The sequence below is a fragment of the Chiloscyllium plagiosum genome, chromosome 39 (genome assembly GCF_004010195.1).
Source record: "Chiloscyllium plagiosum isolate BGI_BamShark_2017 chromosome 39, ASM401019v2, whole genome shotgun sequence".
In the NCBI taxonomy this organism is placed as follows: domain Eukaryota; kingdom Metazoa; phylum Chordata; class Chondrichthyes; order Orectolobiformes; family Hemiscylliidae; genus Chiloscyllium; species Chiloscyllium plagiosum.
The window spans coordinates 27859990-27875349 of record NC_057748.1 but is presented as its reverse complement, the minus strand read 5'-3'; the positions used below and the strand labels follow the sequence as shown (position 1 = coordinate 27875349).

Sequence of the window (15360 nt, the reverse complement as noted above, 5' to 3'; positions counted from 1 at the left end):
AACCTTTTTTAAAAGTTGCTGTAAACAATGGGCATTAGCTAGACAATATGCTGAAGGTGTTAGCCCCCTGTGTTTTCTGTCTATGCCATGATGTTTAGATTGATTCTAATCTAAAAAGTGAGAAAACAGAGTTTTACATGAATCCATACAGTTTTTGAGCAAAGTACGATGTAACTCTGCAAGTACACACACAGGCACTCCTATACATACACATACACACGGACACACATATACACAGACACGCACACAGACACTCACACACACCCTGACAGACACACACACACCCACACTCACACAGGCATCCTCTCAGAGACTTAGACCACTCTACACTCATGCACACACATATACACTCTCTCTCACAGACACTCACAACTCCCCACCCCAGACAGGCACACACAGACAAAGACCCACATGCACACCTATATTTTGTGGGGTGAATTTGTACTTGCAGAGTTAGATTGTACTTTGCTCAAAAACTGCATGAATTCATTAAAACTCTGAGCTCAAAAACTGCATGGATTCATGTAAAACTCTGTTTTCTCACTTTTTAGGTTAGAATCTATCTAAACATCATGGCATAGACAGAGAACACAGGGGGCCAACACCTTCAACATATTGTCTAGCTAATGCCCATTGTTACAGCAACTTTTTAAAAAGGTTTTGAGATTTACACATGAAAGAAGTCATGATATTCGGACAGATGAAAGATTCAACAGACAATCAAGGTATTTTTCAATGTATAATTTCAGTTACATCACACTGCTATAAATTCTGTGCCTTAGAATTGTGTCCTCCACTATCACCTGATGAAGGAGCAGCGCTCCGAAAGCTAGTGCTTCCAATTAAACCTGTTGGACTATAACCTGGTGTTGTGTGATTTTTATCTATGGAAGAAAGAATTTATGAGTGAGGCCTGTGTGTATCAATAATCATGTGAGAATGTGTAAGATTGTGTTTGAGTGTGTGTATATATGTGTGAGTGAATGTGTATTACTGTGTGTGAGTGTGACAGCATTCATTATAAAGTCATAGAGCATGAAAACAGATCCTTCAGTACAACTAGTCCATGCCAAGCATAATCCCAAACTAAACTGGTCCCACTGGCTTGCACTTGGTCCATATCCCTCCAAACCTTTCCTATTCATGTACTTATCCAAATATCTTTTAAACATTCTAACTGTACCCACATCCACCACTCCCTCTGGAAGTTCATTCCACAAGCAAACTACTGTCTGTACAAAAATAAATACCTTTTTAAAATCTTTCTTCTCTTATCTTAAAAGTAAGACCCCAGTCTTGAAATCCCTCCTCCTAAGTAAGGGACGTCTACTATTCACCTTATTTATACCCTTATGACTTTATAAACCCCTATAACCTCATCTCTCAATGTTCTACCTTACAGTGAAAAATGCCCCACCCTCCAGTCACAGCGACATCCCGGTAAATCTCTTCTGAACACTCTCCGACTTAGTAATATCTTTCCCATAACGGGGAGACCAGAACTGGATGCAGTACTCCAGAAGAGTTCTCACCAATGTTCTGTACAACATCAACACGACGTCCCAACTCCTATACTCAAAGAGCTGAGTAATGAAGGCAAATGTGCTACATGTGATGCAAACTTTGAAGAATTATGTCCCGAACCCCTCGGTCCATCCGTTCTACAACACTACCCAGGGCCCTAATATTAATTGCATAACCCTTCCTCTTGTTTGTTTTACCGAAATGCAATTTATCTAAATTAAACTTCATTTCCATTCCTCAGCCCATTGGCCCAATTGATCAAGATCTTGTAATCTTAGATAAACTTCATCACTGTTCACTCTACCACCAATCTTGGTGTCATCTGTAAACCTACCAACCACGTCTTCTATATTCTCATCTAAATCATTTAAAGAAATGACAGACACAAAATAGACCCAGCACAGGTCTCTGTGGAACTCTGTTGGTCAGAGGCCTCCAATCTGAAAAACAACTCTCCATCACCACTCTCTGTCTCCTGCCATCAAGCCAATTTTGTATCCAATTGGCCAGCTCTCCCTGAATCCCACATGACTTTATGAACTTCACTAATTAGTCTACCATGTGGAATCTCATCAAAGGCTTTACTAAAGTCCACGTAGACAACGTCTACCGCTCTGCCTCATCAATCTTCTTAACTTCCTCAAAAAACTCAATCAAGTTTGTGAGATGCAATTTCCCTCACACAAAACCATGCTGACTATCCCTAATCAATCCTTGCCCCTCAAAACGCATATAAATCTACTCTTTAAAATGGCGGTTCTCGCACCCGACATGGTGCACCAGTTGGAGGATGCTCAGGCGTGGAGTCCGTGGACCATGTATATATTGGGTTTGGGCGCTTGCACTCCTCTTTTGATTCTCTCAAAAACCTTCTCCTCTGTTTTAGGTTGCACTTCAGTCCCATCTTTGGGCACCCGGTGCAGAGCGGGAAGGGTAGGACCGACTCGTGGGTCTGGGGGCTCCTGGGCCTAGCCAAACTGGCCATAAACAAGTCCAGGCAGAGGGCCGTGGAGAGGGTCGTTAGGGCTGACTGCCTGCCCCTCTTCCGCGGTTACGTTAGGGCCTGGGTGTCTCTGGAGAAGGAGCACGCGGTGTCCACCGACACCCTGGAATTGTTCAAGAAGAGGTGGGCGCCGCAGGGAGTGGAGTACATTATTTCCCCCTCCCACTCTATTTTGATTTAATCCCTGCCCTCCCCTTCACTGTTTGATCGCGCAGCATTGCCCTCTGAGACTTGGGTGTTTCCTTCCTTCCAGGTGGTGGTACATAAATAAAGATTTACACACTTGTCTTTCACCGTGTCTGACACTTGCACGCTCACGACATGGGTGCAGGGGGAAAAAATAAGCACTACAGCTGTCAGACAGTAGTAAGAAAAAAAGAAATAAAAATCAAATCTTTCAGAATCGCTTTCAACAATTTACCCACCACTGAAGTCAGAGTCATATTGACATTTTAAATGCATGTTTATTGTACTGAGTTATTTAACAGGTTGTCAATATCGACACATTTATAAAACTTTTTTAGAGGTATGCAAAATGACCTCAACCTTTATCAAAACATTTGCCAGTTCATTTTTAAAAAAAATGAGCCTGTGTCTGTGCGGATCCCTCTGTTAGTTGAACAGGTTTAATTGGAAGCACTAGCTTTTGGAGCGCTGCTCCTGCATCAGGTGAAGGAGCAGGACCCCGAAGGCTAGTGCTGTTGGACTATAACCTGGTGTTGTGTGATTTTTAACTTTACACACCCCAGTCCAACGCCGGTGTCTCCAAAGCATGACTGTTAGTTGATGGAAGCTGTGAGAGGCTTCACTCCCTCTTATTAAATCTCTCATGCCATTTCCCCATTCCACCACCAGAGGGTGGCATTGTACCACTTTCATTAAGGTGGGTGTTGGACTGGGGTGGACCAAGTGCTCCCAAATAAACCTGTTGGACTATAACCTGCGTGACTTTTTTTTTCACTTTAGTCAAGGCAGAGGCTTTGAACTTTATTCCTTCCCCTCTACATCAATGCAGAAGCTCTCCTGCTGTAGCAGCCTGAGCTAACTTTCAACGTAAGAGCCACATGAGCATGTTTTGAGTTGATTCAAACTTGAGCACCCCATTGCATTTCTGTACAATATGGAAACAGGATGAGCTTGAGCAACTCAACAGATGTGGCAGCATTTGTGGGAAGAGAAACTGAGTTAACGTTTCGAGTCTGGTATGATTTTGTGCGGGAGATACGGGATCGAATCCCATCACAGCAGTTTTTAAAAAATCACTGGATTTTTAAATTGGTGACCACGTTTGCCATTAAAAAAACCCCTGCTAATGTCTTTTAGCTAAAAATGACAGGACAACAGGTTATAGTCCAACAGGTTAAAGTATTCCCCCTCAATATCCTTTAGGGAGGGAAATCTGCCGACATTCGATTCCAGACCCACAGCAATGGGGTCCAAGATTAGAGTGGTGCTGGAAAAGCACAGCAGGTCAGACAGCATCCGAGGAGCAGGAAGGGCTTCCTGATGAAGGGCTTTTGCCCGAAACGTCGATTTTCCTGCTCCTCGGATGCTGCCTGATACTGTGCTTTTCCAGCACCACTCTAATCTTGACTCTAATCTACTGCATCAACAGTACTCATTTCCACCCACAGCAATGGGTTTGGCTCTTAATAGCCTGCTGGGAAATTGGGAATGGGCAATAAATACCGGCCCAGCCAGCGATGACCACATCCCACTGAAGAATTATAAACAAGGGACCGAGCTCTGGAGCTTCCTTCTTCCCAGAGAATAATTTATTTTATTTACACATGCATTTTGCAAAAGCAACTGCAGTTAGAGGACCTGCTGGGAAAATAAAAGGTTGACAGTAACTCAAAGGAGAAAGTCTGTCTTGTTGTGTCCTTAATGATTGCTTTGAGAATTAAGCCAACAATACTTCAATCTCTGACCTCAAAAGATCTTTGTGAGACACTTATTAAAGGTGAAAGGAGAGCTTTAGTGCTTGCTGGAAGTTTCATGGGCTCCAGGTTGATTTCCACAGAGCTCTGGCTTCCATTGCAAATCCTGACTCCCACCTGGATAGAATCCCAGATTTTCATCGGTGCCCTCCCTTCGTTTTTTTCCTCTTCTCCAGTGCAGCAAATTCCAAGGAGGCGTACAGAGGCCCACCGGGAGTCTGGGGGAAAAGGTCAAGATGCAAAGTGGTTACAACACAGGACCAATGATCCCACCTTGTCATTGAGTTTCAGTGAATGTCAGAGCATTCGGCCCGTCAGTCCACTGCCAGTTCTGTCCAGTGACTACGCCCTCAGCACTAACCCTACGATAGTAGAGAGCTCTCCCAGCGCTGGTCATCTGACGGTGCCTGCTCCCTCAGCACTGACCGTCCAACACTGCTGTCTCCCTTAGCACTGACCCTCCGACAGCATCCCCTCCCTCAGCACCGACCGTCCAACAGTGCTGTCTCCCTTAGCACTGACCCTCTGACAGCACACCCTCCCTCAGCACTGACCGTCCAACAGTGCGGTCTCCCTTAGCACTGACCCTCCGACAGCATCCCCTCCCTCAGTACTGACCCTCCGACGGCATCCCCTCCCCCAGCACTGACCATCCAACAGTGCTGTCTCCCTTAGCACTGACCCTCCGACAGCATCCCATCCCTCAGCACTGACCGTCCAACAGTGCTGTCTCCCTCAGCACTGACCCTCTGATAGTGTCCTCTCCTCAGCACTGACCGTCGAATAGTGCAGAGCTTCCTCAGTGCTGGTCCTCCGACAGCATCCCCTCCCTCAGCGCTGACCCTCCGACAGTGCCTGCCCCCTCAGCATTGACCCTCTGACAGTGCGTGCACCCTCAGTGCTGACCCTCTGACAGTGCCCACTCCCTCAGCACTGACCCTCTGACAGTGCCCACTCCCTCAGCACTGACTCTCTGACAGTGCCTGCACCCTCAGTGCTGACCCTCTGACAGTGCCCACTCCCTCAGCACTGACCTTCCGACGGCACCTGCCTCCTCAGCACTGACCCTCTGACAGTGCGTGCACCCTCAGTGCTGACCCTTTGACAAAACAGCATTCTGTTAGCACCGACTTTCTGAGAGTCCCTGCACCCTTAGCACTGACCCTCCAACAGTGCCCACTCCCTAAGCACTGACACTCCGACAGTGCCCGCTCCCTCAGCACTGACCCTCTGACAGTGCCCACTCCCTCAGCACTGACCCTCTGACAGGGCCCGCTCCCTCAGCACTGACCCTCCGACAGTGTCTGCTCCCTCAGCACTGACCCTCTGACAGTGTCTGCTCCCTCAGCACTGACCCTCTGGCAGTGCCCACTCCCTCAGCACTGACCCTCTGACAGTGCCCGCTCCCTCAGCACTGACTCTCTGCCAGTGCCCATTCCCTCAGCGCTGCCCCTATTACAGTGTGGCACTGTGAGGAGTGGAGAGGGAGGTTGAGTTCCAGTAGACAACCTCAGTCATAGCTCTGTGAAACTGCCAGAATTCTAAGTCTTCATTATAAACCCAATATTAACCAACATGGTTGGATGGAGGATGCTGTGTGTTCAGTCCCAGTGCAGAGTTAAAACGGTGACAGAGCAACAATGAGCTGGGAATGTGACACAGACATTTGGAAATCCCCAGTCAACTCTGAGAGAGGCATCCTCTCCCAATCAGTAACCCCTCCTCTTGCTTATCAGACCCGGATAAGGCTAATGGAGTTATTTTGATTCCAGTTTCAGGGAGCTGTGAGATTTGTTAGTTATTCAGTTCCAGACTGGCCTGGTGTCATTTGGTTGAAATTTCTAACAGACAGCGTCTTGAACTGATTATTCTCAACCATCTCACGCTTGTGAATTGGGACAATGTTTAGAATCAACCCACCTGGACTCCGTCTGGATGTGCCCGCCTTGCGTCTGTTTGATGGCTCTTTCCTGTATGTTAATGGGTCAGATGTGAAAGGTAAGTTAATCCCAGTCTGGGAAATATAGGGCTAAATAGTTTCATTGGACTCATCCACCGCCAAACCACAACAACGCGACGGTCGGAGGAGGAGCGTCTTATCTTCCCACTGGGAACCCTCCAACCACAGGGGATGAACTTCGACTTCACCAGTTTCTTCATCCCCCCCCCCCCCACCTTGTCTCAGCCGAATCCCCCCAGCCCGGCACCGCCTTCCTGACCTGCAGTCTTCTTCTTGACCTCTCCGCCTCCATCCTACTCCGACCTATCACCCTCACCTTGACCTCTTTCCACCTATCACATTCCCAACTCCCCTCCTCCAAGTCCCTCCTCCCTACCTTTTATCTTCTCCTGCTGAACACTCTCTGCTCATTCCTGAAGAAGGGCATGTGCCCGAAACGTCGAATCTTCTGTTCCCTAGATGCTGCCTGACCTGCTGTGCTGTTCCAGCAATAAAGTTTCAGCTAAATAGAGACAAAGTGTGCGCCAGTGATTTGTCAATGTACCAATGCCTCAGTGCACCCATATCAATTAACTCACTCAATTATAGTTGCAAATTCCTAACACGCTCACAGTATGGAAACAGACCCTTCAGTCTAACCAGTCCATGCTGAACATAATCCCAAATTAAACTAGTCCCATCTGCCTGTGCACTTGGCCCATATCGCTCCAAACATTTCCTATCCATGTCCTTATCCAAATGAATCCATCATTTTATTTTTGCCACTGTTTACCTATTATTTACTATCTGTACTACTTAACTCTGTGACCTGCCTGCATTGCTCACAAGACAAAGCTTTTCACTGTGCCTCGGTACACGTGATAATAAATTCAATCCAATTTAATTCACTGCCTCTGGAAGTTCATTGCATACACAAACCACTGTCTGTATAAAAAAAAACAATTTTCCCTCATGCCTTTTTAAAATCTTTTTCCTCTTACCTTGAAAATGTGCCCCCTAGTCTTGAAATCCCCACTCTAGGGAAAAGACACCCGTCATTCACCTTATCTCGGCCCCTCATGATCTTACAAACCTCTCTAAAGTCATCTCTCAACTTCCTACACTCCAGTGAGAAAGCTATCCAACCTTTCCTTACAATCCACCAATCCCGGCATCAGTCTGGTAAGTCTCTTCTGAACCCTCTCCCAGTTTAATAATATCCTTCCGATAACAGGACAACCAGAACTGGACCCAGTTCTCCAGACGAGGCCTCACCAATGTCCTGTACAACCTCAACATGACGTTCCGACCTCTATACTCAAAGGTCTGAGCGATGAAGACAAGTGTGCTAAATGCCTTCTTAACCAGCCTGTCAACATGTGACACAAACTTCAAAGAATTGTGTGTCTGAACCCCTAGGCATCTCTGCTATACAACACTATCCAAGGCCTTACATTTAATTGTATAATCCTGCCCCTGTTTGTTTGACCAAAATGTAATACCAGACATTTATCCAAATTAAACTCCATCTTCCACTCCTCAGCGCACTGACCCAATTGATCAAGAACTCTTTGTCATTTTCAATAACTTCCTTCACTGTCCACTATGCCACCAATCTTGGTGTCAACTGCAAACTTACTAACCACGCTTCCTATATTATCATCTAAATCATTTTTATAAATGACAAACAAAAGTGGACCCAGTACCGATCCCTGTGGAACACTGCAGGTCACAGTCCTTCACTCTGAAAAACAAATCTCCATCATTACTCTCTGTCTCCTGCTGTCAAGCCAATTTTGTACTGAATTGGCAAGCTCACCCTGAATCCTGTGCAATCTAACTTCACTAATTAATCCACCATACAGAGCTGTGTCAAACACTTCAGTAACATTGAAGTAAACCACATCTACCGCTCTGCCCTCATCAATCTTTTTGATCACTTGTCACAAAGCTGGTTTTGTTTTTTGAAACGCTGTTCCTTTTCTCAAGGATGCTATGTCCTTGGTTTTCTTTTCCCAGAGGAGTAATAAACTGCTGTTCTTTGTGTTTCATTGTGTAATTTTGTGAATAAATGTTTGTCTGTTTTTAACCTGCTGGTTAACCTCGCTAGCTTACTCTGGGTAATTTTCACTGTACACTTAATGAAACAAATTGCAAAGTTTTGGTCTGGGCTGCTTGCTTAAGAATGTTTTGAGTGGTTTGGCCTAGTCCATAACACACTTCCTCAAAAACTGAGCCAAGTTTACGGGATGCAATTTCTCTAGAACAAAACTATGGCTAGTCTTCATCAAGGCATAATTTCAGAATCACCTCCAACAATTTACCCACTGCTGAAGTCAAATTCTCAGGTCCTCATACCTCTTCGTAAACAAAGGCAGAGCATTAGCCAACCTCCAGTCATTCGGCACCTCAAGTGTATTTATAGATGACAGAAATATTTCTGTAAGAGTCCCCGCTATTTCCTCAATAACATCCCTCAAAGTCCTGGGATACACTTAATCAGGTCCCAGAGACTTATCCACCTTTACATTTTCTAAGGTCTCCAACACTCCTTCTTCTATGATGTGACCTAGTTTCAACACACCAACATTTATTTCCCTGAGTTCTCTAGCCTCCATTTCTTTCTCTACAGTAAAAACTGACATGAAATATTCATTTAATATTGTTATTAATATTAATATTAATATTGCTCCCTTCATAGAAACCCTACAGAGTGGAAAAAGACCCTTCAGCCCAACAAGTCCACACTGACCCTCCAAAGAGTATCCCACCTAGACCCATTCCCCTCCCTTATTACTCTACATTTACCCTGACTGATGTACCTAACCCATACATCCCTGAACGCTATGGGCAATTTAGCATAGCCAATTCACCTAACTTACACATCTTTGGACTGTGGGAGGAAACTGGAGCATCCAGAGAAAACCCACGTGGACACGGGGAGAATGTACAAACTCCACACTGACAGTCGCCCAAGGGTAGAGTTGAACGGGTCGCTGGTGTCGTGAGGCAGCAGTGTTACTCACTGAGCCACCGTGCCACCCCAAAGCGTACGCTCACATAGGGACTCTTGAGGTGCAAGAGAAAGATGCCCTTTTTGATCTTTAATACGTCCACTCTATAGAAATATCTGCTGAATACAGTACATTCCCTCATATTCAGCAATATCTTCTCAATACAGTAATCTAACTTCAATACTCCAACATTCTTTCAACTCAGCAATATCCCCCAACGACTCCAATATTCCCTCAATGCAGCAATATTCTTTCAAAACACCACTATTCCCTCAAAACTCCAATATACCCTGAATTCTTAAATATTCCCTCCACACAGCAATGTTCCCTGAATATCCCGATAGTCTCTCATTCCACCAATACTGTCTTAACACTCCAATGGTCCCTCGCCATAATAGTATCTCCTCAGTCCATCAATATTCTCACAATACTCCAATATTTTGTCAATGCACCAATATTCCATCAAGAAAACATTATTTCCTCAAAACTCCAACATTCCCTCAGTCCTCCAATATTCTCTCGATACCTCAATGTTACCACAATACTCTAATATTTTCTCAATAGACCAATACTCCAGTATCCCCTCAATATTTGAATATTCTCTTAATGTCCCAATTATTCCTCAACTCTCCAATATTTTCCTAATGCACCAATTCTTCCACAATGCTGTAATAGTCCCTCAATGTATTAAAATTCCCTAAATGCTACAATGCTGATCCCACTTTAGTCTCAACCCCACATGCCTTTTCACTCCCTACAAGTTTTCAAGTAGTCACTAATGAAAGAAAATGTTTATCTCCTCCTTACATTTATTCAGTGTCCCAGCATCCACTGCGCTCTGGTGTAGTGAATTTCACAGATTCACTACCTTCTGAGAGAAGTAAATCTTCCTCATCTCTGTTTTAAATCTGCCATTTCTGAGTCTAAAGCTATGATTGCTTATTCTAACTTGCCCCACAAGGCGAAACATCCTCTACATGTCCACTTAGTCAATGCCCTTTAGCATCTTATATACTTCAATGAAATCTCCTCTCATTTTTCTAAACTCCAGTGACTATAAGCCTGAACTGCTCACTATCTCTTCATACTACAAGTCCTTCATCGCTGGAATTAATTAAATTAACAATTATTACTACATATTAATTAAGTATGGCATTATTGCTGGTATTAATAGATGGATATCATGTTACCATTGTTATTAAAACATACATATATAACATTTCTGCTGGTTAATTGTACTTATAATGTTATTGCTGGTAGTTATAATTAACTGTAGCATTAATAAATATAATGTTACTGCTGGTATTGAAAATAAATATCACATTACTGCTGGTTTTCACAAATAACTACAATGATACTGTTGGTATTTATAAATAAATGCAGGATTGTTGCTTGCATTTATAATTACTGCTGGTATTAAAAAGTAAGTACAATTTTATGAATACGTATTATATTACTGCCGGCATTTATAAATACACATGATATGCTGCCGATATTCAAAAGTACATACAATGTATTTCTAAACAGAAACAGTATCATTTATTGTTTATGAATACAAACAGTAATGTTACATTTATAAATGCATTATATGTAATGTTGAATATCAACAGCCATATCATATGTGTTTATAAATGCTGGCAGTAATGTAATATATATTCATAAACAGAAGCAGTATCTTTTATTGTTGATGAATACATATTATATTGTTGCTATAATATTCCTACGAATAAACATAACATAACAGCTAGATTTTATAGATAAATATAATGATGCTGGTATTTAGAAACAAATATAACATTACTGTTTGTATTTATAATCAATTACAATGTTGCTGCATGTACTTACAAGTAAATATAACATTACTGCTGGTATTTATAATAAATGTAACGTTGCTGCAAAAATTTATGAATAAATATATCATTACTGCTTGTATTTATAATTAAATACTATGTTACTGCATAGATTTATAAATAACTATAACGTTACCGCTGATGTTTATAGATACATATGATATTGCTGCAATATAAATTTAATATTATTGCTTGGGTTTATAAATATAACATTAGTGTTGATATGTAACATTACTGCTGTTTTTATAAACGAATGTAATATTACTGTTTGCATTCATAAATAAATATAATGTTACTGCTGAAACTTTTAAATAATATAATGCAGCTGCTGGGATTTATAATTAAATTTAATATTACTGCTAGCATTTATGTATAAACGTAATATAAATAAATATGATGTTACTGATAGAATAAATAATAAATATAATGTTACTGCTTGTATTTCTAAATAAATTTAAATTATACTGTTGATATTTATAAATAAATACATTACAGCGGATGGCATAACTCGGCATAATGTTATTGCTATTGCTAATGGCTAATGATTTGAGTGACCAACAGATAAGAGAGACGTTGCAAAAATAGTTTATTAGCGGGGAATGCACTCACTGATCTTCCGTATTTTTTTCCCCATTTAGTGTTACTAAATATTAATTAAATATGACATTATTGCTGGAATTAATAGATGAGTATAGCGTTATCACAGTTATTAATACATTCATATCTAACATTGCTGCTGGTTAATTCTAATTATAAAATTATTGCTGATATTCACAAATAACTCGCATTAAGAAATATTTATAATAAATATTTATAATAAATATAAATAAATATAACATTTCACAAATAGCTACAATGATACTGTTGGTATTTATCAATAAATGTAGGATTGTTGCTGTATTTATAATTACTGCTGGTATTAAAAGATAAATACTGCTTCTATTGCTCCAACATTTCAGGCTCACTCACCAGATGGTCGCTGGCCCTTTCCCCCGTTTTGCGACATCTCTGTCAAGCGAAAACTGCGAGGGAGGGCAAAAGAAGAAGGAAAAAAAGCAAAGTTTATTCATGTCCATCAGCACTCGGCTGCCAGAAATAGCCGAACGATCTCAGAGTCAATCTGGGAAGGGAGTGGAGGAATTTGCAATCGGGGTTGGGCGCTTTCAGAAGGTGAACCTTACAAATAGTCCAGGTACTCACTTTTCCCCGCGGGTTCGCCCGCCTTTCCCTGCGGGAACAAGAGGGAGAGAAAACTGGGAATTAGCAACGGAGAGCACAGACGGGGAGGGACAGGCGAATGTGGCTAGCTCCTCGATAAGCTTTGATTCTCACCTGATCTGCCTCTTCTGCAAATCCAAATGATCAAAAGGACCATCAGGAGTGCCACCACTGCCGAGGCTGCGGTAACATAAGGGAACGCTTGGTCGCACCAGTCTGGTGGCAAAGAGAACGCATTAGTCATAGAGTCACAGAGACGTACAGCACGGAAACAGACCCTTCGGTCCAACCCGTCCATGCCGACCAGATATCCCAACCCAATCTAGTCCCACCTGCCAGCACTTGGCCCATATCCGTCCAAACCCTTCCTATTCATATACTCTATAAGGTCACCCCTCAGCCTCCGACGCTCCAGGGAAAACAGCCCCAGGCTGTTCGGCCTCTCCCTGTAGCTCAAACCCTCCGACCCTGGCGACATCCTTGTAAATCTTTTCTGAACCCTTTCAAGTTTCACAACATCTTCCCGACAGGAAGGAGACCAGAACTGCACCCAATATTCCAACAGTGGCCTAACCAATGTCCTGTACAGCCGCAACAGTCAATTCATTGTAATCCCGGATTACATGAGGAAATCTTGACCCCTTCCAAATTGGGAATGGTCTGTAATGGAGAGGAGGAAGGGTTGGGGAAGCTGCCTAAATTGTACAATAAAACAGCCTGAGTGAGACCAGCTCAGCGCTGATGCTGGACAGATGAAGCGCAGAATGAGGCCATTCTTCCCGCAGTGCCCTTACTAGCTCCTTGGCAGGGAAACCTCTCCTCTCCGAATCGGTTCCCCCTTCCCCACACATTCCCTCCTTTAATCCTCTGGGCTATTGAGAACTATCCCAGTTTCTTCCAATCTTTCTCACTCTCTCTCTCTGCCTGAATCAAAGTTCCCTTATTCCAGCCTCCCGCATCCCCGGTCTGTTTTTGTGAAAACCCAGCTTCCACTCCCCACCTCCCCCTCCCCCCCCCTCCCGCTCACGCCCTCCCCCGACTCTTGCTCCTTCCCCACAGAGTGGCACCCTAGAGCTCTTCAAATATCGGTCAACCACAGGATCTTATACATCTCGGTAGATGGAGGGACAGGGAACTTTGAGGGAGCGGGGTGGACTTGGATAGGGGGAGCGGGCAATGTGGGAAAAGTCTGAGGTATAGCACTTTGATCAGAAGTGAAATCTTGAGAGGTTGGCTTCAAGATTCCCTGAAGGTTAACAAGCAGGTTTCAGATGGCAGTTAGGAAGACAAATGCAACGTTAGCGTCCATTTTTAGATTAGATTAGATTAGATTAGATTACTTACAGTGTGGAAACAGGCCCTTCGGCCCAACAAGTCCACACCGACCCGCCGAAGCGTAACCCACCCATTCCCGTACATTTACCCCTTTACCTAACACTACAGGCAATTTAGCATGGCCAATTCACCTGACCTGCACATCTTTGGACTGTGGGAGGAAACCGGAGCACCCGGAGGAAACCCACGCAGACACGGGGAGAATGTGCAAACTCCACACAGTCAGTCGCCTGAGTCGGGAATTGAACCCGGGTCTCTGGCGCTGTGAGGCAGCAGTGCTAACCACTGTGCCACCGTGCCGCCCACTGGGCTAGAGTACAAGAGCAGAGATGTCCTGCTAAGGGCTCAGACCACATTAGGAAGATTACCAAGTTTTGTGCTCCCTATCTAAAGAAGGATGTGTTGGCGTTGGAGAGACTCCAGGGGGTGAGGAGCTTGTCAGATGCGGAACATGATGTGGAGCTGCTAGTGTTGGACTGGGGTGGACAAAGTTAAAAATGACAGAACACCACGTTATAGTCCAACAGTTTTATTTGGAAGCATTAGCTTTCAGAGCGCTGCTCCCTCATTGGGTAGCTGTGGAGCAGGATCATAAGACACAGAATTTATCACAAAGGATCGCAATGTCATGCAACTGAAATGATATATTGAACAAATCTAGATTTCTGTTAAGTCTTTCATCTTTTAGAATGGGTTGCAGGTTTCAGTTCATTAAATATATAAATCCCAGATCTTAGAGTCATAGAGATGTACAGCATGGAAACAAACCCTTTGGCCCAACCTGTCCACGCCGATCAGCTATCCCAACTCAATCTAGTCCTACCTGCCAGCACCCGGCCCATATTCCTCCTTCCTTTAAGCCCTTAAAATAGCTCGAGAATGTGACATAATAGAAGTTCTGGGATTTACGGCACGGTGGCTCAGTGGTTAGCACTGCTGCCTCATAGCACCAGGGTCCCAGGTTTGATTCCAGCCTCGGGTGATTGTGTGGAATTTGCACATCCTCCCCGTGTCTGCGTGGGTTTCCTCTCACAGTCCAAAGATATGCAGGTTAGGGTGGATTGGCCGTGGGAAATTGTCCCATAGTGCTCAGGGATGTGCAGGTTAGGGTGGATTGGCCATGGGAAATTTTCCCATAGTGCCCAGGGATGTGCGGGTTAGGGTGGATTGGCCATGCTAAATTGCCCGTAGAGTTAGGTGCATCAGTTAGGGGGAATGGGTCTGGGTGGGTTACTCATCGGAGGGTTGGTGTGGACTAGTTGGGCCGAAGGACTTGTTTCCACACTGCAGGGAATCTTATCATGTTAACTAACCGAAACCCTGGCAACATCCTTGTGAATCTTCTCTGAACCTTTTCAAGTTTCACAACATTTTTCCGATAGGAAGGAGACCAGAATTACACGCAATATTCCAACAGTGGCCTAACCAATGTCCTGTACAGCTGCAACATGACCTCCCAACTCCTGTACTCAATGCTCTGACCAATAAAGGAAAGCATACCAAACGCCTTCTTCACTATCCTATCTACCTGCGACTC

At 43.8% G+C, this 15360-nt stretch overlaps 1 protein-coding gene across 1 annotated transcript in view; it reads right to left on the bottom strand.

The window, feature by feature from the left end:
• Positions 1-4061: 4061 nt before the first annotated feature.
• LOC122542378 overlaps positions 4062-15360 on the bottom strand; it is a 14838-nt gene continuing 3539 nt past the window's right edge. Inside the window, exons 4-8 of the mRNA XM_043680099.1 lie at positions 12603-12704; positions 12471-12498; positions 12240-12292; positions 6388-6437; positions 4062-4685 (exon numbers count right to left, since the gene is read on the bottom strand). Of these exons, the coding sequence (XP_043536034.1) occupies positions 4605-4685; positions 6388-6437; positions 12240-12292; positions 12471-12498; positions 12603-12704 (314 nt within the window). The 3' untranslated portion in view covers positions 4062-4604. The remainder of the gene's footprint in view (positions 4686-6387; positions 6438-12239; positions 12293-12470; positions 12499-12602; positions 12705-15360) is intronic.